At 44.6% G+C, this 27,888-nt stretch overlaps 1 protein-coding gene across 1 annotated transcript; it reads right to left on the reverse strand.

Annotated features, from left to right (window-relative positions):
• Positions 1-8,459: 8,459 nt before the first annotated feature.
• Positions 8,460-27,419, reverse strand: man1b1a (mannosidase, alpha, class 1B, member 1a). The gene is made up of 14 exons (XM_018732984.2): positions 27,239-27,419; positions 25,682-25,857; positions 23,838-23,946; positions 23,112-23,257; positions 21,740-21,897; positions 20,956-21,047; positions 19,988-20,179; positions 17,930-18,078; positions 16,704-16,896; positions 16,011-16,197; positions 15,014-15,134; positions 13,276-13,470; positions 12,724-12,855; positions 8,460-10,084 (listed from the first exon to the last, which is right to left on the reverse strand). The coding sequence occupies exons 2-14, from the start codon at positions 25,784-25,786 to the stop codon at positions 9,878-9,880; spliced, it is 1,986 nt and encodes a 661-aa protein (XP_018588500.2). The 5' UTR covers positions 25,787-25,857; positions 27,239-27,419; the 3' UTR covers positions 8,460-9,877.
• Positions 27,420-27,888: the final 469 nt, after the last annotated feature.

Consider the following 27,888-nt stretch of genomic DNA (forward strand, 5'->3'; position numbering starts at 1 on the left):
TCCCCCTCGTACCCTGTTCCTCCTTTTTTTGAAGAACAGTGGAGACAAGCATCAGACCATACCAATCCACATGAAGGTCAATGGAACAGCTGACCCAACATTATGAGCCATTATTAGAAATTCTTAATAGATCGCTTGAGTAAAAGGTGGCACGGTAAGTACTCCTGGTGTCTCATGTCCCCTGACCTGTGGGTTTGGACATGGGTTTGAATCCAGCTCAGTCTCTGTAGAGTTGGTACGTTCTCACTGTTTGAGTTTCCTCCAGCTGCTCTGGTTTCCTACCACAATCCAAAGATGGGTGTCTCAGGTCAAATCGTGACTCTGAATTCCCCTGCGTGTGTGTGTGTGTGAGAGATTACCCTGTGATGGACTGGTTTTCCATCCAGGGTGTATCCTGCCTCATGCCCTATGCTTCTGGAATAGGCTCTGGACCACTGTGAGCCTGAAAGAGTTATTAATAAAGGACGGCTGTACGAGACACGCAATGGACTACGTGGACTGAATGTCTGACTTTCTACTAATGTCAGTGTTTAGTCATTTACAGTCGCTTAATTTCCTTCCTACGAGGTGAGGGGGCCGAGCGAGGAAGAGAGAGCGAGCGGAAGACTACAGGTGAAAATAGGTAGGAAGAGAAGCTGGCGTGAGACGAAAGCACAGAACGGAAAGCTGGACACAAAGCTGATTTCCACATCCAGTAAGTGAAGAGCACGGAATAAGAGCACGGCCGTGAGTCACGGCGCCCGTTTCACAGCGTTATTACCATAAAGCAGCGGGTCGGGGCGGACGCCGCACACTCGCAACGCGGTCAGGGATCACTCACAGGGGCTGCAACACGAGAGCACTAAATGAGCCCTTGGAAAGAGCCGTGAGCGCCGGGCAGCCGCGCCCTGAGCCCCCCGATGTTACAGAAATAACAATAATAGAATTGATAATAAAACAGGGGTGCATATTGCTGCACGGTAATTCTGTGTCCCTCTAATGCCTCATGTACAGAAGAAACAGCAGATCCACAGTTATACGGGCTCTAGTAGAAGCAAGCGAGGCCCACGGCGAGGTCCCACGGCGCGGTCCCACACCGATCTGAGTGACAATGGGTTTCCGAGCCCAGGCCTGCAAACGGCTTCAAGCGATAGAGGTTCGAGTCGCTTTCGATGCGGGAAAATGCCGAGCGGGGCTTCAATGGGACTCCGCGATACGAATAAATCTGACACTCGGGTTGGGGTGGGTGGGGGTGTTCGGGTCCGACCGACCGAGGCATGACCCCGACTTTCGCATTTCTCAGCCCGATGACTGTGCCGCTGCCCGCATCGATTTGCCTACCGAGGAGCCTATTTTTATTTTACATTTATTCATTTAGCCGACGTTTTCCTCCAGAGCAACTGAGTGTCCATCTACCTAAAGATATTAAGTCATTCATGCAGCTGGGTAATTTTCCTCAAGCAATTGCGCTCTGTAAAGTACCTCGCCCACGGGTATTGCAGCAGTAGGCAGGATTCGGACCCGCAACCTTTGGATCCGAAGGCAGCAGCTCTCCGAAGGTGTCTGAATTCAGGTTGCGGTGGAGGGGATGGGCGGGAGATTTGGGGCGGGGGTTGTGGCAGGTGTTCCACCGCTCGCCCAGTGCGTATGAGAGGACTCTCCGTTCAAAGCGCGAAACCCAGACAGGTACGTATTGAGCTCCAATCCGTAGGGAATCGAGAGCGCAGCCTGCGTGCAGTAATTAATGGAGCCTCTTATTATTCAATAAAAACTCAACCGTGCAAATGAACTTTAACGTATAAAAGAACAAACTTTCCGAATTCTCCTTGTAGCTGGTCCATTATCTTAGACTGCATATCCACCGGTATGAATTAGGGGGCCATGTGTGGTCGCGGCCCAACAGCACGCTCAGTTCCAACTGCTCACAACAAAGGGAGGAAATACCCAGAATGCACTGGGACAGCACCGCCAGATGACTTAAAAACATTTTCTCTTCGATCTCAGTGCCATGGTATTAAAATAACATAATGGCATTATTTATTTATAGCCCCATTTCTTGCATTAAAAATGTTAGAAGCTTATTGGTTCAAATCCCATCTCCTGCTGTAGCACACCTGATGAAGGTACTTACCTTGAATTGATAGAGTAAAAATTACCCCACTATATAAATGAGTAAGTCAGTAGTTTAGTATAAAAACAGTGTAGGTTTCCTCGGATAAATGATTTATAGTCATAATAATGGTAATATGGTAAAGGCTGTAATACTAATAAATAGTTACTATGAGAATTTGACTGCACCTAAGTCTACAAGCCATCATGTTCTGGCATTGCTGGAGTTGGGACCTTTTACAGTGACCCATCAGACACCAGGAAACAGATTAGGGAGGCTCTTTTACCGCGGTAACTGATTTCCCTCCCATCTGTCTTTCTTTGAGATGGCACACAGCAGCAATCTTGCTCGCTTCTCGAACCCGCGTCTTCTGCCCCTCTCGCCCCCGTACCCCATATGGCACCAGGGCTGATTTATGCAGGCGTTCGGAATTTGGATCAGCGTTGAACCCTGGTACCTCGCTACACCTACTCTGTTAGCAGACCGTTTTTTCAAAGAGATTTACAACTGTTATTAACTCGCTGGCACCTTTATCCAAGGTAGGGGTGCCGGGTGGAAGAAACAATAAGGACACAAAGCAGGAACAGAACTAGAGCAGTGTGAGCTCCACGGTGCGAGGAACTCCCGTCTTCCACGTGAATATTATGGCGTCACCCAACCTTTGCCAGGGAATCAGTTGCAGCCCATAATCCAAGATGTGGGTGTGGCCATGCTCCTGCCTCCCAGTGACTCACAGTGCTAGATACAGTACGCTACACCCCCCCACAATCTTTCACCGAGTCGTAGAGCAGAGCAACACGCGGGCGGACTATTTAGTCACAAGTTCACCTGAACCACATATCTTTGGACTGTGGGAAGAAACCAGAACACCCAGAAGAAACACACATCAGCACTGGCTGAGCTGGATTCAAACCCATATCCAAACCCAGAGGCCAGGAGCTGTGCAGCACCAATGCTACCCGCTGCGAGCCCATGCTCACCGCGACTTCACGATAGCCACGAAGGAACAAACAGAGTGCGATTTCCCTGCGTAGTACAGCAGCAGCATGTGCGGTGAGGGTCTTCAAAGAGAATATGTGAACATTGTCAGCTTGTAATAACACTTAATAGTAATTTAATCTGAGCCTTCTGCTGTTCTGTGCCAGCTGTCCTCGGGGCACCGCATGACTGCCAGGCCTTTAGCCTGTGTCCTGGTGGGTGTTCCCAACACGAAAGCACCGGAAGGCAGGAAAAATTCCACAATGTGCCGCCACCAGGTGGTGCTGGAGGGTGACTCCTCACCCGAGGGAGAACGACGAGAAGGAAAGACGGACGGAAGTAGAAATGGAAGAGTGTCTCTCCTGAGTGGCACAGGGGAACCCGGGAACGATACTCCTGAGCAGATAGCTCCATAAATCTGCCTATTTCTGTGACACACAGAGACACACCCCCAACTGATGCGTTAATGTTGTGGCTGGTTGCACCTTGCCTTCTAAGGACTTGGGTTCAAATCCCTACTACAGCTGTGAACCACTTACAGTCACCCATAAGCACTGTTTTTCCTCAGCACGGGGCAGTAGGAGCATACTGGTTAGAGTTGTCACCTCGCAACCGAACAACCTGGGTTGCAGTCCCATCTTCTGCTGTAGCACCCTTGACCGAGATCCTTACTCTGAATTGATACAGTAAAAATTACCCAGCAGTATAAATGTAGTTTCATCATATGGACTCACAGTGGAGACGACTTGCTGGACGGGCACCCGGTGGGACAAACGGAAAGCCGGAAAGAGACTTTCAGGTTACGATGCTGGCAACCGCAGATGGGCAAAACACAAAGTCGATAGACTCAAGAACGTGTCGCCTTCATCTTTTAGTTGCCCTCAGGAAAAGCTGATGGAACGTTCTTGTGTTTGGAGGAGGAAGGTTCGTTAGAGAGACGAGGGCTCATTAAAAAGCCGCGCGTTCAGCAATGTAGAGGAGTCAGTGGGGACAGTGAAGACCAGCAGGAAGCGATGACAGACATTGCGAGGGCCGAGACAAAAGCATCGGCCAAACTGATCAAGAGGACATGTGGGGCTGGTGGGGGTGGGTGGTGTTTCAGTTCTATAGGGATGGACACTGTTGATTAGCAACTGATTATACTTAAAGCCCCAACTGGGCTGATATACACACAGACTGAAGAAAGAAGAGAAGCTGGGTACCACTTCAGAAGGTAGCAGAGCAGCACAGTAGGTAGCACTGGTGCTTCACAGCTTTTGGCTGTGGGTTCAGATGTAGATTCAAATCTAGCTCAGACTGTAAGGAGTTTGGTGTTCTCCCTGTGTTGATGTGGGTTTCATTTGCATGCTCTGGTTTCCTCCCACAGAGCAAAGACATGTGTTTCAGGTGAACTGATGACTCTAAATTGCTCTTTGTGTGTGTGACAGTGTGTGTTTATGACTGCTCTGCAATGAACTGGTGTCCACGCAGGGTGTACCCTGCCTTACGCCATGAGCTTCCAAGACAGACTATAAACCTCCTTTGCCCCGCATTGGACGAGGAGTTAGCGATAATGAATGGATGTACATGAGACAAACCACAGATGAAAGCGCTGATACTGTGACTGTTTATCTTCGGTAGGACTTCCTGAATCGGGACACATTCAGACACTGTGAGAGAGACAAGGGCATTTTATACGCCAAAAAAAAATGGGCACAAAGAAATGCAAAATGGAAACTGGCTGACGCTCAGTGAGAACACACTGCCAGAGCAAAGGCTACACACTGTGTCTAAACAGCGCTCCGAACTAAGTGCCGGTCCTTAAAAACAAATTAATAGGCTAATTTAGCGTGCAGAATGAAAGGGGGGAAAACAACGCATGAAATTAGGCACTTAATGAGTTATATTTAAAAGTTAACAGCATTGTAATTATTTTAATGGTACTTTATATTTCTAAGTTGTTTAGTTGTCATAACGGTACACTAATAACATAACGAGGGACGTGCTGTCTTACCGCAGGACATTCAGGCTGCAGGCGGCGGAGTGGTTAGAGCTGCAATCAAACATGACTTCGAATCCCTTCCCCTCTTCCAGTACTCTTCATCAAGGTGCCTATCCCAAGTTCACATAGCAAAATTTAGAAATTGGTAAATCACTGTAAGAAGCTTTGTGTTGGTGGAGGACCTTTTATTTTGATTTTGTGTTCTCATATGTGTTAATTTTTGTATGTGCCGCAATATTTCTAGCAATACGGAATGTTTGTAGTTATCTAGTTGTCTATGTGTTGCAAGAGGTTACTGTGTAATGTAAAATGGTATCGGTAAGTGTAAAGGAGAATGTTGCTGGGGCACCTGAGTGACTTGTATGCATTTGAGCTTCATGATTCATGTTTGCATGGTTCTGGAATAAAGAAGTTCTAGACAAAGTCCCCTTGTTTCATCCTCACGCCTGAAGATCTAAGACTCATTAAAAAAAAAAAACCAAAATTAAATCCAATAGTGTGCAAACCTGAGAGCGCAAGTCATTTTGGAGAAAGTAATGTATCAGAAAATAATAATTGTTAATAAACAATAGAGTACACTACCCTTCACGTCCTTCTCCATTTTGAGCACTGGCATGGTATGTGACGAGGTTGGAGCGGATGCACAAGCCAGGACATTACAGGAGGGCAGATCTCACAGCACCCAAGCGCAGGCTGAACTCGCAACCTACCGAGCGCACATTTGATGACAAGCGGCACTTAAGTGGGAAAAACTCGAGAGATTCATCACCCGGTGCGCTTGGAGTGCGAGCTTTCACCTCTTCTGAGCGGCAAGGTGAAAGCTCCCGCTCATTATGCATTAAATCATAGCGGAACTATGCCTGGCAGCCATGGTTCAGGGAACATCCACTCTCCCATTACTCTAATGCCTCCCTTCCTTTTCTCTCCAACTGCGAGATGACAAGCAAGAACACAAACGCACGTGTCCTGGCACACTTACTTTTTAAGAGAAACGTAGTTAACGCACTTAGTATTCTTTAAGACATTAGTTCACAGGATTACGTTTCAGTAATATTACCATGGTTAAGCCAAAGGGGACAAACAGATTAAAACCGTGTATTTAACAGAAAAAGGTCCAAGCAAAATAAATGGGGATTGTGTTTTGCTTGTCGTTGGCCCAAATGGGGATCTTTTGGTTCTCTTTCACTTAAAATGTAACGAGATTTTGTGAGGAAACACTGCTGTCCTGCATCTCAATCATGGCAGTTTGGCCGCTTCCGTAACACAAGGGGCCACCAAATGAAAAAATTTGTTTTTCCCCCTCAGAGCTATAAACTAGCTCACAATAAAACTAGTTAGGACTGAATTAGTTCCCTTTCTGTGACTTGCAAATGACTATGTTTGGTGTTAAATAATAAAATGAACAAATCAGGCTGGGTTTCCCCTCCCCACAGTGTTTTATTGTAGAGCACATGGCGTTCAGGCCTGTGGCAGCAGAAAGAGTCTCCAACCTAAGACAGGTCATGTTACGTACACAATCAGAACACGGACTAGGCCGACATAGCGCAAATGGCCCCTTTGATATCTGTACGGCCGAATGAACGAAACTCAGTCGGCCTTCAAGAGGGAAACCTGATTTTGCAAGTTTGTTCTTAGGATAGGATGGTTTATATGTTCGGGTCGAGTGCAAATGCTCCATTCCGGCTGCAGCAGCCACGAATATGCAGTTCTGAAAGCCTGCTAACTGTGCCGAGCTCTTTGATAATTATGCATAGCCTATTTTGGAATAGAGAAATGCATATTTTCGATCCAGCCCTTTCATTTTTTCTAAAAGTAGCCAAGCTGCCTATGCATGATTCACTTCAATTACTGAGAAAACCATGTGGTGTCACCAAATGTAAGCAAAGCTCCTCCGGGGTCCAATTATGCTCAGCTTCTTTAAATCAGTGACTTTAAAACATAAAAGACAAAACTGGCCTAAATGACATTTTCATCATATGAATCCAGTTTGTGATTTCATCACTACAAAACAATATGCACCACTCTGGGTTATCTCCCTAATCGCAAATACCCTTTAAAAACTGCAAAGGTTAGATTTCATAAAAATGCTCTCTTTTCCTCATGATAAAATCCCATGGGAGAAACGAGGGGAATAAAAGACTGTGGACAAAGCAAAACAAGTGCTGTCAATGCCTCAGTGTGAACGGAAACACATCATTATAGTTAAGGAACTGAACAGACTCTACAGTTTCAGTGACATATCGACTATTGCAATAGGGGATGTAAGCATGATTACGTGACCTTAAAATAAAAATGTAACATACTGTAAGATTCTGGCAATGTTTTCCTGAACATGTGCCCTCGAACTCAGGTTCGGTCCTGAGAACACGCGAGTCCTCTGGATATCGGACATGTCAGACATGAACGGAAGGTCTGGAAAAAAGGCCCTAACGGCAGCATGTGATAAACAGTGTTTAAACAAACTTCCAAGTAATAAATCTCTGTGAATCTCACATGTTATGATAGTGCCACTGTCATTAACCTTTTAGAATGCAATACAATACAATACTGGTTAAAAATGAAAAACGAATCCTTAGAAAGGTTCATTTAAATCAAACATTACCTAAAAAAGTGAAAAAGTAAAAAAAATAAAAAAAAAATAATAATAAATAAAAATTATCACCAGACAGTGCACTTTGAGTAAGCATTAAAAATTATTACATTGCTAATAATTTGTGTGTGTGGAAAAGAGACTTTAAATCCAAAGTCTCTCCTTGCTGAAATAAACAGCATCTCTTCATGTCACAATGGATGTAAACACAGCTGTGGGGCAACTGACCGCACTGACCCACAGCAAGCACATAACAAGGATGAAATTATGATGACATTATTACATGGCTGCAGCAACACAGCACTGCTTACAAGCTGTTATTGGGATCGATCCTCGTTATTTTCTCTCTGACAACCAGAGCAGGGGAAAGGGGGGCTCAAAATATCCATTCTTAGCCCTATAAAGGATATTACTGTGAAGTGAGTTGTAGCTAGGAAATCTGGGACCCCTGAAAGAATTTATTACTTATCCCTCTCCCTTTCTGAATAAAATAAATTAGCGCAACATCGCAACTTTGAAAAATTTTGAGCAGGGACCCAGGGCATTAACCCCTGAAAAATACAACACAATTCATTAATTTGCTGAAATCTAAGAGATTCAGTTGACAAACAGAAAAACCTTGCGACCTTGTGGGACCCTAAAATCGTCCCCACCACTCAGCCCTCTAGCTCCTCATTCTGTCCAAAGTGTCACTAAAGGCACGGTACTGCAGAAGCAGAGACTAATGCCATTGTGTGACACATTTAAAAAAAAAAAAAAAAAGTCACCAATGAAGCCCTCTGCCAACCACTAAAAGACAGCTGCAGGAGTCTTGACCTGGGCTGAGAATGGACGATCACCACGTGTAGGAACGAGTTCACTACTATTCTGCAGCGCACTGAGGGACCAGAGCCCTTCTAATCCCTGAGGACCCTCGTACCTTTTCTTGAAGGCTGTAACTCCGGGAAACAAACGAAGTGACGCGTCTAAGAGTTCCTCGTTCATAGTGCACCGCAGGCTAAGAGAAGACCTTCTTTTCACTTACAAATATAAGGTCAAGTGCATTTTCTTTCACACAAAAGTGCCTAGAATAAAAATAGAGATAAAAAGACACACTTGGACTGCTGTTAGCAGACAAGACACAGCTGTACATACAGTACCAGTCAAAAGTTTGAGTACAGTCAGGCTACCTGGGCAATACCTGTTCGCGGGGAACTGGAGAGAAGAGCGAAAGCAAAGCAAAATACAAGCGCCTTACACCTCTTGGAACTGCAGCAGAAGAGCTGGGAAGACATGGCACCTCATTTCCTCATAACACTTGTTAACTAAATGCAGAACGTGAACAAAAACATTACTTTCCTGCAGATGGACTCACACTTTACACTGGTACTGTACAATGTTGTAACCACAGATTGTGCCCCTGGCTGATTAATTTATGAATTAGCTAACTGACTGGCAGACTTATCTAAACACCACTGCCCTTGAAAACAAGACAGGAAAACATAAGTGGCTTCCGCTGCTCACCAGTCATAACCTCAATCTCTCAATCACAAACTGTCACATGTCATCTCCCAAAAGCATGTATGGCTTTCCTCAATGGAACTGAGAAAAACGGTTCACAGAGTGCAAGTCTAGCAGTCACTACCACCAGACGCTCTCTGAGTTCACCTTGAAAAAATGTGGCAATATAGAAGGTTTGAGGGACCAGGGTGAACCTTCTGCTAGACCTTAATTCCACTATCAGCTTCATTGAGTCGACTCTTGACAGAACCATATTCCGTGAGACGTGTCCATCAAGGTACCTGTGAAATTCAAAGTCAACAGACATCTCTGGTTTAGAGAAGTTCCCTGGGATGATGGTCTGAGAGTCAACAGCACATGCTTCTCTTTCCAGATGTTATCATCTTGGCCTCAGCAGAGAACTGTCTATAAAATCGGTATAGAAGTCACCAGTTCTGGCATGACCTCTGTGAAAATACAGAAAATAACCTGGCAATTTGGTGCTGAGCCCAGAAACACAGGAACTACAAAGTTTTACTCTAAGATGTTCAACAAATGAGTGTCAGTGCCTTCATAGACCAAGACAGTGCCGATGGATATCAGTTCCTCAAATGGCAGCCACACAAAACAAAGGGCTACTTCTGAAGCAGGAAATCTGTGGTATGTACTGTAGTACAGCAGTCACATAAAAAATCTAATCTGTATGGGAGCCCTGAGAGCATCTGCAGGATGTGGGATCCAAAGTTGTACACTGCCCCCATCATGGGTCAGATGGCCAGATTGGCAGAGGATGCGCTTCGGTGTTGAAGACATACTTGTCCAAGCTGATGAGCTCCTGGTCGTCGGAGAAGAGCAGGTACAAGTACTTGAGTGTCTCTGCCAGGAAGAAGCTTTCCATCTTATCCCTGGGACTGGGGTTCGTAGGGTCCCTCACGTTGCCAATAGAGGTATAGCCTCCCGAAGGGACCTGGGGGCCACCAAGGATCAGGATTAGAACAATTATTAGGACAGTCATCCCTTTTATATAATGGGTTCCCGTAAAACTGCTACACAACTTAATTTTTCCATACAGGCTTTTTTGCTACAATGGCATTTTTGCTTGTTAGGCAGTTAATTTACTCCCACAACAGGTGTTTCCGTCTGCACAAAGGTGTGTACGAGACGTTTTGGGACAGAGATACACACTTGGTGTCTCAAACCCAAAAGGTTTTTTTCCCCCTCAGGGGTGTAAATCTGACTATTTTCTGGCCAAATCTGAAATATTAACCACCAAATTACCCTAGAAACAATGAGTGCTGTCATAAATGAGGCCTTCATCTGGTGGCTCAATGATGATCATCTCACATGAAGACTTTTCTAATAATTCTTCACAGCGCCTCTAACAGCATAGTGCCTCTGTGCTTTGGAGAGTGAAAGACATGGGCAGTGATCTTGTGAGCTTTATTCGTATCATAGAAGTTGGAGCCAAATTAAAAGGCTAAAGTTCAAATGTTCTGCCTTCTCAAGAGCTTCCTAAGGAGCACAACAGCAGGTGCCTCCTGGAATTTCAACAGGAAGGCTTTCGGTTACAAGTTCATCCATTATACCGTACACTGCTCATGCCCCAACGGAGACCCAACTGAAAGCCATTCTTCTTGTCAGTTACTGTGGTTTTGCGCTCTTTACCAAATGCAAATTTTATTCAAAGCAACGGTGGCACCGAGGAAGTGCAGAAGCAAAGCCCACGGGTGTGCATGCAAACCAGGGGGAATGCTACAGCCCTGCATTTCTGAGTTTCTTCCTCATTGAGCAATTTGTTGGTTTTGAAATCCAGTGGGGTTTCTCTTTCCAAGTTGAAATTCTACACGCATCACTGAGAGCTTCTGGACTTTGCAAGCTGCATTCACCCAAAATGGGAACATCACAACAAATTAAATTGAGCTGCCTACTCTTCAGTCGTTCGCTGCGTTAGCTCTTAATTTTGCTTTGTTTGTTCCTTTGTTGCATTCCTGTGGGGGACCCGTTTGCCATTCACAATACTGAAAAGGCACATCGACACATCACACAATACCATATCACCCACCCACATACACACACATACACAAATTTGAAATTCAATGCCAGTCACAAGTCTGAGTACAGAACTTTATAGAAACTACAGGTGGTCCCTGATTTACGATGGTTTGACTTTTTTGAGTTAACGATGGTGAGCTGGCGACAGACATTCAGTAGAAACCGTACTTCAAATTCTGAATTTTGATTTTTTTCCCAGGAAAGCGATATGCAGTGCGATACTCTCTCGTGATGCTGGGCAGCGACAGTGACCCGCATCTCCCAGTCTGTCACGCAGAGGTGTGTATTAGGTGTGTTAAATGCATTTTCGACAGACAATATTTTCGACTTAGGATGGGTTTTGCGGAACGTAACCCCCTAGTAAATCGGGGACCACCTGTACTGGTTTCTCCAGACATTTGGTGAACAAGTGTGGTGAGGAAATGAAGCACCATATCTTCTGAACTCTTTTGCAACACTTCCCAGAGATGTAGTACACTTGTGGGTTTCTTTGCTTTCACACTTCTGTCCAGTTCCTCCCATACAGAAAGTTGGCCAGGTAGATTCACACATTTCACTGGTCCCGCATACACGTGAATAATCAACTATATGCCATTTAGGAAACTCACTGCATGCAGAACAAGGGATCACTTAGCTCTTTGTGTCCTGTAATCAGTAACCAGCTATTTACTAGCTATTTATAAGACTTGATCAACCGCTACACCCCAACCAGACTGCTTTGTTCATCTACTTCTGTCCACTTGGTAGTCCTGTGCACGAAAGGAAATGCACAGAGGTTCGTAATTCTGGCTCCGTTGTGGTGGAAAGACCTCCCCCTCTCACTCAGAACTGCTGAAACTCTGTCCACATTTAAGAAAGGTCTGAAAACTTACCTCTTCCAGACTCACTTCACCCATGATTTCTTAAGCTCATGTACGGTGTAAATGTTCATGCACCATAACTTTATGATCATGCCCAGATAAGCCTTTATACTACTCCTGTATTGTACGTGAATGCTTGTGCACCTTTTTATTAAAAAAAAAAAAAAAAAAAAAAGTAGGAAGGTTCAATTCAACTTCAATTCAATTTATTTTTATAGAGAGCTCTTCTCACGCAGTGACAAGGTGATCAGGATTAGTCTATCCTGAGTTTTATGCACCTATTCGTGTGATGAAGATTGGTGCATATAGTGGAAAGAAACAAACTAGGTTTACTTAAGAATCATACGTCTGCAATTATGTCTCCCTTTCTCCTAATGTAACGCACAAATTGTATTTGTCTGAGATGTACATCGCTTTGGATAAAAATGAATAAATGTAAATGTATGACCAAAGAAAAGCAACCCAAGGATTATTTGAAGCTGCAAGGATTCTGAGTGCTTTAAAGAGCACCCAAACTTTGTAAATAACACCCAGGTCAATCAATTAGTTTCTACAGCTCCACTAGCTTTGGTTATAATTCAGCTGAACTTGTTCTTTTAGTCTGAGCAGCATAAAAAAACAAAAGGTCACACTTTCAACAAGTGATCCTCAATTAGCGTGAACGTTTTCTCATTTCCGTCTTGTGCCCACTCACTCTTGTGTGCTTGTTGAAGCTCTGGAAGATCTCCCAGCCCCAGTCACGATACCTCTGGTCTCCAGTGAACCTGTACATGTAGAAGAGACTCTCCACTGTCTCCGGCCGTAAGAGGTTGTGTCGGTCTGCCGACTGGAGAGGAATCCAGAATAAGTGCCATGCATGCTCTTGATCCACTCACACACTGCTGGGACGCCAACCACTGTAAAACCAGAGCTAACGCCTTCTATGTATTATGTGAGCAAAGCTTTAGGAAGGATATTGATGTTGTTCACAGAAACACAATAACTGGCACTTATTATAACACTAGAAAAAAACCTGGAAAATGCATCCACTATCCACTGTGCCAAAGATGTCAAATCTGTAACCATGGTAATAATTTACTTTGTCAGTCTATTACATTATGCAGCGTTTTTAATATGAAACAAGTAAAAACAAAATACTCAGCAAATATGTGGAAAAAATAAACCACTGGAGTGTGAGATTTAGTTCTCTCAGGGATGTGAACCATATGCCTTGCTGCTCTCTCATGGAGAGAAGAGACTCACCCACCTTGACCTCGACGTTGCGCACGCTGTGAGGCTGCAGGTTAAAGTGCGCAATCTCAGGGCTCAGTCCCGTCTCCATCTGCTTGTACATCTGGTAGCATGTCTCCATGAGCTGTGTGGCCAGCTCCATGTGGTTGGGGGGCAACCCGTTGTAGGCGCCCAGCGCCAATGTGCCTGGCAGGAAGCACACCAGGTGATCCTGGGAAAGTCAGGGTAGGGAGAGAGGATGGTAATAGACAGGCAACACAATCTGGAATTCATCTGGAATACTTTTTCTTCACTTTCCACAAGACTACTGATCTTTGCAAGTATCCTTGTCCAGGGCTTTACTGGTTTAGGTATAGCTAAGTCCAGGCTTTTAGTGGGGTTCTTAGGTTTTTGCTCTACTTGAGCGCTGAATAGCTTGACTTAAATAATTTTTGAGGACCACTGGGAGATATTGCTAAGGTTAGAAGAACAAATATTGGTAAATACGGCTCTACTTATACTCACCTGTATCAAACGATCAGCCCCTACAGGACCTGATCACTCCTTACATTCCAGCAAGGAAAACTGAGATGTTCCTCCACCTCTGACTGCTTGGTGGTCCCACTCACAAGGGTGTCCAAAACTGAAAGCCTGGTTCTGGTTTTGGGCCCAGTGTGGTTGTATGAGGCCCCTCTGTCCCTCAGAGCTGCTGAATCCAAGTCCAACACCATCTGGTATGACTATCTATGTATTTGCTATTTGAATGTCACTTCTACAGGCAGCTAGATAAGAGATGTGAACCAGCAACACAATGGTATCAGACACACAAGATCGTCATATGGTCATGCAGATTTGCTTATCTAACTCTATGGTACTAAATGAATAAATGAAAATCTTGGGTGGTGCCATACTTGCTATTCTTCCCCTTAACTAAAGCCTACATTGAAATTCCAAGGAGAAGATGCATGACTAGCTCACAAACATTGCCTCTTATCAATCATGAGACCTTTGACACAGGCAGAGAAATTTGTGACTCTGCTTCTTCTGTAGTGCTTGCGCTACTGTTCTGAGAATTATTTTCAGCAAAACAAGCATCTTTGAGCAGCGTGCCTTTTATGCTTTTCAACTGCAAAAACATGGGGAAACAACTCACTCTGTATGATTCCTGTGTCATTTCTACTGTCAAAGGACAGTTCACAAAGAGTTGGTCAATAATATTTACCAATATTTACAAACCAGTCATGTTGTATATCTACAATCGCCTGGGGGAACCACTGGAGGACAACTCTTGGTCTAGGGGCACCAATTTAGTTACACAGTCACTATGGCAACATCCGCTCGGAAGAGCCGAAATCTAAATGTTCCCCGAGTCAACAGTGTTGTGCCTAACAAAACACCGGATGCACAATTACTTTTGTGCTTTTATTACGGGAGAAAACAGGCCTAAAATGTACAGAAAAAGACTACATACTGCCTAGAGCTACTTATTCTTGCTGTCTAAGACCGCTTCCCACCAGCCTCCTGCAAAGCCTGAAACACATGAGCTCTTAATCAGCACCAAAAGCAGCCTCCGCTATCCTTTGCACACATGCGGCCCTTGAAATCTCAATGACGTGTGTTATCCTCCCGGCCCTTCCTCGAACATTCTGCTTAGGCAGATAAACGTTGTGTTTCCACACCACATACTCTCTGACAGTGTAGATATACAAGATGGAGGAGACCCTACGGGGTGCTGAAATGACCACATGGCCTGGTATTAACCAAAACACGCTCACCATCTTGGGGTTGAAGCGGCCATGGGACAGCTCCCCAACGAAGGTAAGGCCGTGCGAGAGCGTCTTCCGGAGCAGGTTCTTCTTCACACCCTCCACTGCCTGCAGGTAGTCTTCTAGCAGTCTGCATATGAGCACAAAGGTGGGCCAGGTTACTGTGATGACACCAATTAAAGAGTGGAGGAAGGACATCGGGACCCACCAAAAAACAGTCCCGCTAGTGGATGGAGGCTTGTTGAAAAATTCCACGTTGGACAGCAGTAAAGGAATATCCATGACTTCTGAAAACAAGTGAATATATGGTGTTTTGCTTCTTCTGAAATGCCACACCCTGAAAGATATACAGCTCCTCTGTGGAGTGAGCTGGCTCCATGTCAGAGCTGATCAATTATTCAGCGTGATGTTCTTTAATGTTGTGATGAAACCGCAATTTAATAGATATCACTGAATGGAGATTTAAGTGCGCAGCAGAGCCAAGCCTTTCATTCCGACTTTCCTTGCTGCTCCTGTTCTGATAGAGCAGTGAGAGAAAAGTACCGACACACAGGTAATGGGGCCAGTGGGTGGTAAGACTTGGGTCCGAGTCCCACCTCCTTCAGCTGCAGTACCCTTGCTCAAGGCACTTATCCTGAATTGATACAGTAAAAATGACCCAACCATACAAATGGGTAAATAACTAAGTAGCTTTGTGTACAAATCTCACATTGTAAGTCACCTTGGAGAAAAGTGTCAGATAAATGAATACAAAAATACAACATGGCCTTGCAATTCCACTCCATGCAGCACAGGCTTTCCTCAGCTAGTGAGCAGCAGCTTCAAAATCGCACGCAGTCTATTCATAACCACCGTGCATAATCAGCTAGACAAGCAGAGTCAAGGCTACCCAACGTGGGCAATACATTCACCCCCATCCCATCACACCTGACATATAAGCGGGCGACTGTGCAAAGCTGGCTGTGAAGGGCTGGGAATGAGGTCATTTTTGGGAAGCAATACTCACTCCTTCTCTTTCTTTCCACCTTGGATCCACTGCTTGAGCAGGTACTCATAGTAGCTGTCGGCGCGTGCGCCCAACGTAAACACGCCACGGTGGGTGAACTGCCCACTGTTGGTGTTAATGAACAGGGGCACCAGGCCATCATGCTTTCCGTCCAGTCGGTGGACGATCTTCATCACCTCGTCCACTGCTTTCTGTGGGGTAGGAAATTTGAGGGCCTTGTGTCGAGATCAAGACCTAACTAATACGACACAAGCTGGCAGTCCTCGACTTACAACATATGTGACTTCTGACTGTATGAACTCACAACGGGCATCTCATAAACTTTATTACATTATTGTCAAGTCCCAATGTTTGGACACAACGCCTAACAATGCTGCTGTATGACAACATCAGCTGGTGGTGCTGCCAATAGCCACCGTTTTTCTCATTGACTCAGTGTGTCTTTCAGTAACTGCATTTTATTTACAAAAAACTATTACATTAACAGAACGTTACTTTTTATATAAAATGGCAAGCAGGCAAAAATTAGTGTTGTGCTGGCGCAGAAGAAGTTATATTAAGGGTTGTATTAAGCTGAGGACCACCTGTACCTGAAGACTAAGAGCCCAAGTCCACTTCTCAGCTGCATCCCACAGACTGAACCAGCAGAGCTCCAGAACCACAAAACTTGTCAGACAGGTGCTACTGCTACACTTGCCTGGTACTGGGGGTCCTGTGTGAGGCGGCTGAGCTCCCGGAACTCTAGCTGGATGCTGGCCACCTCTGCCACGGTGCTGTCCGAGGTCCAGCGAGGTGGGTGAGCAACGCCCTTTCCGATGTTCACATCCGAGTATGGGATTTTGGAGGGGGTGCTGAAGGCGGGCATTAATCGTGATCCGATGTCCTTCTGTAGGGTAAGAAAGAAGAAAAGTCGATAGAAACTCAAGCTTTTGGGACACGAGGGGCAACAGGCAGCAGCATACCATTATTACCGTTTTGCCCATTCCTCATCTAACAGAGATCAAATTCTGGTACGGTAACGTATTACAGTGAGCTGCTGTTCTTCCTATATTCTCCTGTAGAGTAGCAAGGTGGCCAAATATTCACTCTAAAGATAGCAAGTTCTATGTGACTGAATTTATTGAAACTGTACTGATTGTTCTGTCAAATCAACTGGTAAGGCAAACACTTGTCAATGAGTGATTGGATTGGCATCATTGCGTATGGAAAAAAAATAAATAAATAAATGGTGTCTGGATGGCAAATCTGTCATCCGGAATCAGAAAAGCAAAGCAAAAGGTTATTTATGCATGACAATGTCAACATGTTTTACAATATTGGCAACAAAAAGGTACAAATATTCCAATGTGGGGTTGAGTGCATGTGCTTTCTTTGCATCACACACTTTTTATTATGGGACTCATTTTTTGCTGCTACACTACAAAACAGTTTACAGCCCATGTCCTGTGCATTTATTGCTCTGTGCATTTATTGTCCTGTGTATCTACTGTTCTATTCTGTATATTAATTGTCCTGTACTCGTCTCACACTGTTGTGTATTTGCACTTTACGTAGTCTTGCATACTATTCTGTGTTGCACCATGGTCCCAGAGAAACGACATTTCGTTCCACTGTATACAAGCTATATAGAGGAATGACAATAAAAACCCACTTAAACTTGTAGTTGTACTGCCTGCTCCAGCATTTTCTGGACCACACAATGTACATTTATGGCAACAGAATGACGCTAACTCCATAATGGGCAAAAATACTACTGTATGGAATTTACAGTTGGGTTGTATGTAAAAAGTGTATATATTTTCACAAACCATTACAGAGGCATTTCATTATCATTGATCCCGTTATATGAGAGGTAGGTGTATTATTAGCAATTATTTATCTGAAAGTTTTCTGAGGCCATCTCTGTGTGTCTCACTCACAGCCTTGTCGAGGAACAAGCTGTCCCCAGTCAGGTGGTACGTGCTTAGTAGGCCCCCAAGGATGCGGATGGTAGTCTCAAACAGGTTCACATCCACATTTCTGAAGAAGGACAGCTCAGTGGCCACCCACTTCCTGGCTTCCTCGAATTCTGTTGAACACAGGGAACATGCGTGAGCCATAAAGGTGACCGCAATACGGTATTTTGTGATCTTTCCAATTAGTAATATTTGGCTGTATTAACTTGTGAATATCAAAAAGCTATGGTAAGCTACGCAAGTTGATTTCATTTTAAGTGAAAAACTTTTTCCCACCATCGAGGTGTTGAGAGGTATGAATATTTCAGTTGAGTTTTGTTAATAATACAGGTTTCTCCCCCAATGGGATTAATTCTTTCTGTGAACCCTATTAAGCGAGTTTGATCCCTGCACGGATTCAACTTAACACTGCACTGGTTTCTCAACTTATGAACACAAATGGGACTAGAAGTCCATTTGTAACTCAATTTGCTCATAAATCCAAAGTCACTTTTACGACTAATTCACCATCAATAAGTGCTTAGTAATGCAGATGCCACTTTTCTGGCTTTTGGCCATTTTTAACTTCCCTTAATATATCTACACAATAAAAAGGTTAATAATAGAGATATCCTTTGATTTATTTATCCGTTAAGTTCTGTAAAGGTCGCTGATTTTAAAAAATGATCTGCAAACATTTTTATTAACTTCAAACTACATTTATTCAATAGGAAGTGCAGTGGTGCAGTAGGTTTGACCTGTGCCTGCTCTCTGGTGGATCTAGGGTTCGAGTCCCACTTGGACTGCCTTGTGACAGACTGGCATCCCGTCCTGGGTGTGTCCCCTCCTCCTCCAGCCCTACGCCATTTGTTGCCAGGTTAGGCTCTGGCTCGCCGTGATCCCGCTTTGGATAAGCGGTTTCAGTCAATGTGTGTGTGTGTGTTTTTACATTTATTCATTTAGCAGATGCTTATCTAAAAATTGATTTACAGATCAGAGTATCAACTAGTGTGTAGCTGATACCTTATCTAAGTTGACTGACATTTAGATACAGTAAACCTCTTCACTCACTCACTCACTCGCCAAGGGCAATTTAGAATGATCAGTCCATCTGAAATAAATGTGTTAGGTCTGTGGGAGGAAACTCTTGCAAAGATGTGAAGAAAATGCAAATTCCACATAGACTGAGCAGGGGTCAAACCCACTGCAGTCACTAGAGAAGAGCTGAACGAGTGCAGGTAGACAGCCATACAGCATTATAGCTGCAGGAGAGCTTATTATAGAGCACTTAGTGAAAGAAAATGGCCTTGTTATGATTTGTGTTATGTCTCATGCCAACAAGTTGTTGCGAAGTGTGCAACATGCAAATTCGGTTTTGTAAATGCCAAGAAACGCCTCCTAGTTCAAAGCAGAGGTATTAACGGAAGCTCCTTGCAAAGTCATTTCTTGTAACTTGAATGGACCTATTTCGGGGTGTGATCTACACTGAGAACTGGTTATGGTGGACCCCGTTCAGTGAATGGGTGTTTTCGTTACAGAATGGACACAGAACACAGTCACACGTGGACAGGATCAGCCTCAGCACAAGTGTGGAAGATCAGGACAGATCACTCTTACAGTGGCCTCTGCTCTTTTATAAACCTTTGATACAACGGCTGCCAAACGAGGGAGATAATTACTTATTATAAAATTTATTATATTATTTATTCAACTCTAGCCATTCTTTCCATTTTTCTTACCGCCTAGTGGATATCAACATTGTTCACAAGTCTGGTCACCTTTCAGTCAGACAGATCTTGGTGTAAACTGCTTCTCAAAAGCTTCTGCTTGCAAATTTAGAAGATTGTAATAAACCAAATGGCAGCCTGCTCATGACAAAACTTGAGGAGCGGCCCGGTGGTCCTCACCATAAGCCAACGGCAGTGCCTGGAGGCAAAGAGCACCCACTCAGAACCATGTCTACATCTGAGTGAGCTCTGATCAGTCCTCATCTGTCATCTTTTGATGGTCAGAATAACAAAGGGAAGGAATGACTCCGCCTACCCTCTTTCAAGCCCATGATCCACATGGTGTCCAGCGCATCGATCAGCGTGAGACCCAGCCCAAACCACTCCCCGTAGGACTTGGAGATGGGTTTCAGCTCGTCATGCCCCCAGGCAAACTCTCTGTACCCTTTCCACGCGTGTCTGAACGCCTCCTTCACAGCCTCTGGCCAGTCCACAAGTCCACCTGAAACTGACCACATACACACTTTTGGTGCTGGACCTCTCTTAAGTGCTGGCTGCAAGTTTGCCCAGTATCTCAGAGGGCTCTGAGAAGTACAGAAGACATTAGTCTCTCTGTCCTTTCTGCCTCAAGGGAACAAAATCAAGCGGTTGACATTTAGCTGATGCTTTTCTCCAAAGCAACTTACAATGTTAAGCCACTTAAAATTATTCATGATTCATTTAAACACTTGGGTAACTTTGCTGGAGCAAGTTAGGGTAAGTACCTTGCTCACAGGTATTACAGCTGGAGGTGAAATTCAAGCCTGTGACCCTTGGGTCCAAAGGCAGCAGCTCTAACCACTACGCTACCAGCTGTGCCAGGTGGTTCCATCTCGGGGAGCTTCAAGCCATAGAAGAAGACTTAAACAGTAACCAACATCTTTGCCATTAAGCAAAGACAGTGTGGAACACACCGCATCGTCAACTTACCACCACAATTTGGGCCTGTTCTTGAGTCAATTGGTTCATAAGTCCAATCACGATGTTACAATCATTAAAAGTTTATTAATACAGATTTTCCTGGGTTTATTCACATCCTAAGTTCCGTAAGAACCTCTGATAGAATTATAATGAATTAAAAATTCACTGTAAGGCTTATTTATTTATTGCATTTTGGGGACTGTGTTACAGAGCTCTCTCTTCGAGGTCTCAGCGTACAAACAGACTGATGTCATTCAGCCAGACCCCTGCAGCACATCTCATTTAGGCGTTAAGAAAGGAATCGAAGTATGTTTGTCTCCTTACCTGGCTGTTGAGGGGCAGCGTCTCTGGGTTTCTGACCGGTCGAGGGCTGGGGCTCTGTCATCTGCTCCATCTCGATCATGGCCCCCCGCCAGCTGCAAAGACACACACACACACGGGGATGAGCGCGAGCCTCCAGGGATGGCAAGGGCCACATGCCAAAGCATCATAATTTAGGGGACAATAAAAGAACAGAAAGATAAGAGCAGTAAGGCCCAGAGGCTCTGTGGTTTAGAGGACACGGTGGCCGAACAAAGCTACCGGTTTTGGCTCCCTTTCAACTCCATTAAAAAAGAAAAAAAAAAAAAGACTCAATTATATTTCTCAGCGAAGCCAAAGCTTCTTACGATCAATTTGCATCCTTGGATGCCTGGAAGGCCTTCAATTGAACCAATTTACTAATCCATTCCCTTAATCATCTGAGTATCACGGGCCTGCTTTGTGTTGCCGTAGTCCCCATCATTCAAATGTTGTCGGAGTATTACACACATAGGCGGATCCCCAAAGAGAACAAACATGGCACATGCTGTGTGCACGGAGGGGGAATAAAAACACCTACAGGGAGGCAAAGCCAGTGATGAAAGAATGCATCTTGTAACCAGAAGGTTGCTGATTGAAGTCCCAGGAGGAGTCCTGCTGTAGTGCCCTTGAGAAAGGCGCTTAAACAGAAGTACTGCAGTAAGCCAGCTGGACTAATAATAGTAATACTGCTACTACTACTATTAATAATAATAATACTAATAATAATAATGAAATAAGAAAACCCTAGTCAAGACAGGAGGCCCACCTGACAAGAGGTTTATCTCCATTCTCCCCCAGGCTAACATCCTTCTCCACCTTCAGTTCATGCTCCTCTTGCCTGTCCTGTCTGCTCTGCCCACCTGACACATTCTGCTGACGCCCCTGCAGGACTGGAGAACTCTGCTTGTTGGGGTGTGGCTTTCTCTGCTCGAGGACATGCCATACATACACGCACACACAAACACGCACACACACGAAAGGCACAAGAGAGTACACAGAAAGCAAGGTAGTTGTTAGTCGGCTGCACTTGAAAGGAAAAGCCAGGCAGATGCAGCCCTAAGGCGGAGCTGCTGTTGTGCCTTAGAGAAAAGTACTTAACTGGCTTCACAAATTTTGGACTGAGTGTACAGCCGTATGCTCCATTACCCACTATGAAGAAAGGTGCCAGCTAAGTAACTAAATTGCTCTTACCAAAGGAAAACCATCGTAATAGAAGTAGAGAGCACATAGCATCTAGTTCAGTTTTCAGTAAAGAGGACATACAGTAAATAACACACAGAGTTCCAATCCATGTCTAACACAGCTTTCATTTCTGGTGTATGTCTGGAAGAAGACTATCAAGCTGCACCGTTACTATGTAAGTTCAGGGTGAGCACCATAGTAACAATGACTCAGCTGTATAAATGCGTATATAGGCGTAAGCAGCTTAGAATAAGAGCGCAAGGCCCCACACGGATGGTTATCCGACTCTCCAGGACAGGTCATTTGCTTAAAATTTCCTAGTCAGACTGGTAGAATCATTCATACCTGTGTGATGGACAGGTGGACAATAAGTTAATGAAAATTATTAAGAAATCACAATCGCAATCATAACAAAGAAACCATGTGAAGTGACATGTGCAGTGTAGCTTCAAAATCATTTTCTAGCTGGAATGCACCCAAATTTGTGGAAAATGAAGCAAAATAACCCAATATCTTGCTATTTTGTATGGTTTCTCTATGTTAGAGCTTCTGCAAGTACTTTTTCCTTTCACATGGCACAGACTGCCTCACCTTTACTGTAGTTTACAAGGATATTTTAAATGAATACTGAAGCAACAGCTAAATAAAATAAAAGAAAATAAATAAATAAACAAACAAACAACAACAACCAGTCAAACTGATGTTAAGGCCTGCATGTGTTTAGTGTTTTTAACCACGTGATCCTGGCCTAACCTGCCCTCCAAACAGAAGTAAGAAAGAGGGCAGGAGTGATTATTACCTACCTTCTTAGGTAGGTAATAGGTAGCAATTATTACGTAGCTCTTCCTAAAGCAATGGGGCGACGGCTGGGAAACTGTGCACATTGCGAGTTCTGTGCTGATTCATTAAATACAAACAACACAGATTGAAATGGGGCAGAAAATGAGTGGGGTCACCTCAGCTGGTGGTTCAGGCAGGGTCTGGCCTTGGTCCTGCTTCTGCGGGACAGGGAGGACCCCAGGGACGACCCTTGTGAGGACTGGCTTCAGCTCATGCTCATCCCGCCCACCCCAGTCATCTTTCGCTACTCCGACCGGGGAATCTGCACAAAAACACAAACAAACAGAGATGAGAGCAGATATTTTTTCGTCACAAAAAATAAGACACACCATTTCAGCAATACTTCTGAAATAAACAACAATTTGCAGGAACAAACATATCATTACAGAAACATTTCGAATGACTCATCTGTGACCATCACTCCTTTTTCTTATATGTTCACTTTTATCCATTCAGTTGCCATTTAAAATGGATTTATCTAAAGGTGATCCTTTTATTTATTCAAAGTGACTTATACTTCCTTGCCCATTTAAAAGGAATTGTATTTTCACTGGAGCAATTCAGGGTAAGTACCTTTCAACTGTACCATAGAAGTGTTGGTGGAAATGGGATTCAAACTGGCAACCTTCAGGTTACAAATCAGCATCTTTTCCCCCCACTCTGCCACCTTTTAACTCTTGCACTTTAGACACTGATTTATTTCCCTCCTGAGGACATGGCAGTTAGCAAGAAATGTCCCATCATGCACTGGGAATCACAGGAGGAATTTTTTTTTTTTTTTTTAAACAGGCAGTAGGTGGGTTCTGCCAGCATTACAGTAATGTGGATGTAAATGTTCCTACCGCTCCAGGGCCAGGTCACTTTGGGGTACATCACAATCCCACAAATCAACAGCATAGCAAAGAAGAAGAGGATGAGACTGCGCTGCAGCCTGGACAGCTGTTTCCATTTCTGACATAAAGAGGGAATAAAACAATAACCACAATTACTAAAATCGCTACAACGCCATAGCTGGTTGTTCTGTATCGAGTGCACTCATGCCTGGAATGTATTATCTAGGAAAGCGTTCACTCAGCATTGAAGAGAGGGAAGAGCCATCATCGACCCCTCCTTTGAGAGAGGAAGCTGAGCATCGCAGGGCATCACACACTCAACATGCCAAGGGTGCAGTGAAAGGGCCGGCAAGGAGACTGGCGAAAACTGAACAGCGAGGGCTCTGTTCACAGAGCTTGTTGGTGTTGTTAGCCCAGATCAAACAGTGCCTGTGTATCCATCTGCGTCTGTTACCTTCAGGCTCGTGTGTCACCGGAGACACAGCAGCATGGAAACATTTCACTCTTCAGCACAGCCGCATCGGCTTATGTCTCCAGGATGTTACCGAGTATTAATAAACCATTTCCCCAACCATCATCTCTCATCTCCACTGAACTAGCTGCTATGTATTGGCCTCTCAAGTTATGAACAAGTGAACGGGAAACTCTCACTTCAACACTGATTTTTTCCAGTGGTTTTCATTGCATTTTGTTATCCGATTTCTAACACTTTCAGTCTGCAGAGACCAGTGACTCGGGACCTGTGTTTACCCACCAAGCACACAGGTAAGAGTAAAATGCACCACTTAAATTCAATTCACTTCCACAGTATTTTGTTTACAACTGTTGTCTGGTGTTCCTGCATCCCAGAGATTCTAACAGCGACAGAAAGAAGAGGCTTTTCGTTACCATGGGGATGAAAGCAGAAATAAAGCTGGAAGTAGTGACAAGATGACAAATGTTGTATATGTTTAAGCAGCGACAACACACTTTTTTTCAGGCATTTTAAACTAGTTTTCATTTTCATGCAGGTAGAAGATACAAAAATAATAAAATACAAAACTAAGAGGTTCACAGAGTTTTCGCTTTTTCTTAATTTGTTTAAATTAAACTATAGCTATATCTAAGGTTTTCACAGAATGCATCCTGGAAATAAACTAACAGATGTCAACTATACTGACAAAGCTTTTATTGACTGTGACTTCTGGGTTAAAGTGACTTTAGAGCTACGAACAAAAAGACCTAAGAAGAGATTTCTGGTCCTAAGCGTGTTCATAAGTTGAGGAGCCAGTGTATTGTGCAGGCGCACTCTACTTCCACAACAACCCCACCAGCCGTCGCCAGACAGGATTATCCACTTGTGTCAGTGTGACCGCAGCAATCGTCCTGCTTGGAGCACTGTCATAAGTGAAGAGCGAGGGGAGTGCTCCTCATTACAGCCGCTAAACACTCAAACAAAACACGCTGGAGTGCAGTCAACACTGACCCGAGCCCTTAACATCCCTGCATTTTTCTGAATAAACAACTTCCATTTAACTGGGAACACAACTGATGCCCTCCAACTGATCAGTTAAAATAATGATGACATCCCATCGGGGGGAGGAGGGGGTAGGTCAGCACCCTGGAGACCCATCCTGTCAAAGCAGTGGGGGAACACCAAGTACAGTATATCACAGGGACGCTTCAGCAAGATGGTACTTTCACGGCTACTCTTTCAGTAGATGCTTTCCCGAACCCTCAGCTCAGGATCTGTGAGGCACCCGCACTACCTGCTGTACCGCCATGCAGCTCCGCTAAGACAGAAACAGGTACAGTATATTACAGGAACACTAGAGTGTAACAGCGGGAGGGGTCACACAGGTAGACACACTCACCCTCCAGCATGACTGCCGGCGCCACTGCTTGCCATTGTTGTAGCCACCACTATCCTCATCACTCAGAGTCAGCAAGATGAAGTCCTTCCTCGAGGGTGCGTACATGTCTCCAGGTGGACGGGGGGGTCATAAGGCGTGGACAAGGGAATGGAACGGGGGCCGAGGACACGGGGAGGCTAAAGGTGGACACAGAAAAAGAGCGAGAAATCATAACAGATTCCCATCATTCTGTTCCTGTTTTTGCAGAGGAGAGGAGAGAAGAGAAGAGAAGAGAAGAGAAGAGAAGAGAAGAGAAGAGAAGAGAAGAGGGAGGGGCCATGTTTCCAGAGAGGAGGTGTGACATTTAAATAAGTTTATGCCCTGCTGTAGTGCCTTTGAGTAAGGCACTTAAGCTGAGTTACTGCAGTGAAATAGCTAGCTGCAATAATAATAATAATAATAATAATAATAATAATAATGTTTAATATGTAAAATACATCCAGTATAAAGCACCCTGCTCAAGTAGGTTCATAATGTGAAAGATTTCATAAAACTCTTGCATTTGTTAAAGATGTGGAATGTGATGTTTTCAACATCCCCAATTTAACTATAGAATAAAAAGGCAATTCAGAACAATGCTGGGGTGCAACGTTAAAAATAAAGCTTCAAAGTTTTCACACGGGACCAAGCTTATGGGAACAGTGCAGGTGAACTGAGTGCAATAAAATAAAGCAGAACTTCAGTAAAATTGAACGAACCTCCATTAACCAAACTGCTCGATGACTTTCTTTGATTAAAGTCTACAACTAAAGGCTTTTATTGTAAGGCTTAAAATTCCTTGACATGTTGACAAAGGAGCACAACTTTTAGGTACGGAATGTGTCCCAACATAAATGGGACGTGTTCTATTACTAATAATGTCAGTGCTATGAAAGCTAATCTCTGAGCAAAGGACACCAGCTTCAGGTAAAAATAAATAAGAACCAGAGTTCACAGCTCAAGAAAAAATACTGTACATGGTTCACTGGATAAAGATCAAAAGGGACTGAAGACCCTGTAAAAATGTATTGTTTCATAATTTGCACTGATGATCTTTTTCCTCATCATGGTCACTCATTTTCCACTATGTCCTCCACCATCCAGCTCATCTTCTTCTTCTTCTTGACAGACACCCTATGAGATCCACTGTGATTCAATTTTGTAAACAATGGGAAAAAGTTCACAAGTTTGCAGAGTGAGTGACGTCATCAAGAACTTCATGGACGGAGCGCGCGGTCACGAATCCGCGGGTCTCACCTCCTGGCTGTTCCAAGAAGCGCGCGCGCGCGAAGCAGCCTCCCCGCACTCCGACAGACTGAGGTGTAATGTGTGTCGCATCACGTTTAACCGGGTAATTACTAATTAAATTAGATAAAGGGGCGGGGAAAAAACCTGGTGCTTCAGTGAGTCAAAGCTGGAGTCGAACAACAAAACTTAAGCACAAAAATAAATAAACTTAAGCACTGAGTGAGGCGCGTTCTCTCCCCGACTGACTCACCACCTCCTCCGCCCACCTCCCAGGTGTCCGCGGCCGTTCACCTGATATCAGTTTGCTCGAGACGCCGGTTCCTTACGCCAGTGGGAAAGAGGACTTCTGCAAAGGTCGTTCCTGTAGAAACTAGCCGGTGAAATCCAAAACCAAACCTCCGCGCGCGCACGCAAACACGCAGCCGTGTTTACGCAGGAAGAGCGCGCACGTGCTGTGCTCGTTTCCCACACGCCACGCACCTCCGTCCGCTTCAGTCAGCGGCGCTCGCGAGCAGCAGGGCGCGCCTCAGCTTCACCGTTAATTTGAACGTCGATTTACCGCTCGTTTCCTCACACCGGCTTCAGTGCGTTTCCGCGCTCAAGTCCGCCATCAGCTGTCATCCCGTCGCCGGGCGCGAGGCAGAGCCGATGTCCATGTTTACGTGACGTCTGCGGGCGAGCACGTGACTGCCGCGCGAAACGCCGGTTGCGTCGTCGCTCCCGTTGTAACCCTCGCGTGGCCGCGCGTGCCAAGGCGCGGGAAAAAGAAAGCAACTGACGGGATGCTAATCATGTTGTTTTTGGTCAGAAAGATGCAGAATATGTTTGTTTTAAATAAATCACCCGACCGAAAGCACATTGCTATTATTGTGCTTGTCTCACATTGGAAAACACACCACAGTGGCAGTTTATGTGGCGAGGACCAAGTGTACCACAGTCTA

The sequence above is a fragment of the Scleropages formosus genome, chromosome 6 (assembly GCF_900964775.1).
Source record: "Scleropages formosus chromosome 6, fSclFor1.1, whole genome shotgun sequence".
In the NCBI taxonomy this organism is placed as follows: Eukaryota; Metazoa; Chordata; class Actinopteri; order Osteoglossiformes; family Osteoglossidae; genus Scleropages; species Scleropages formosus.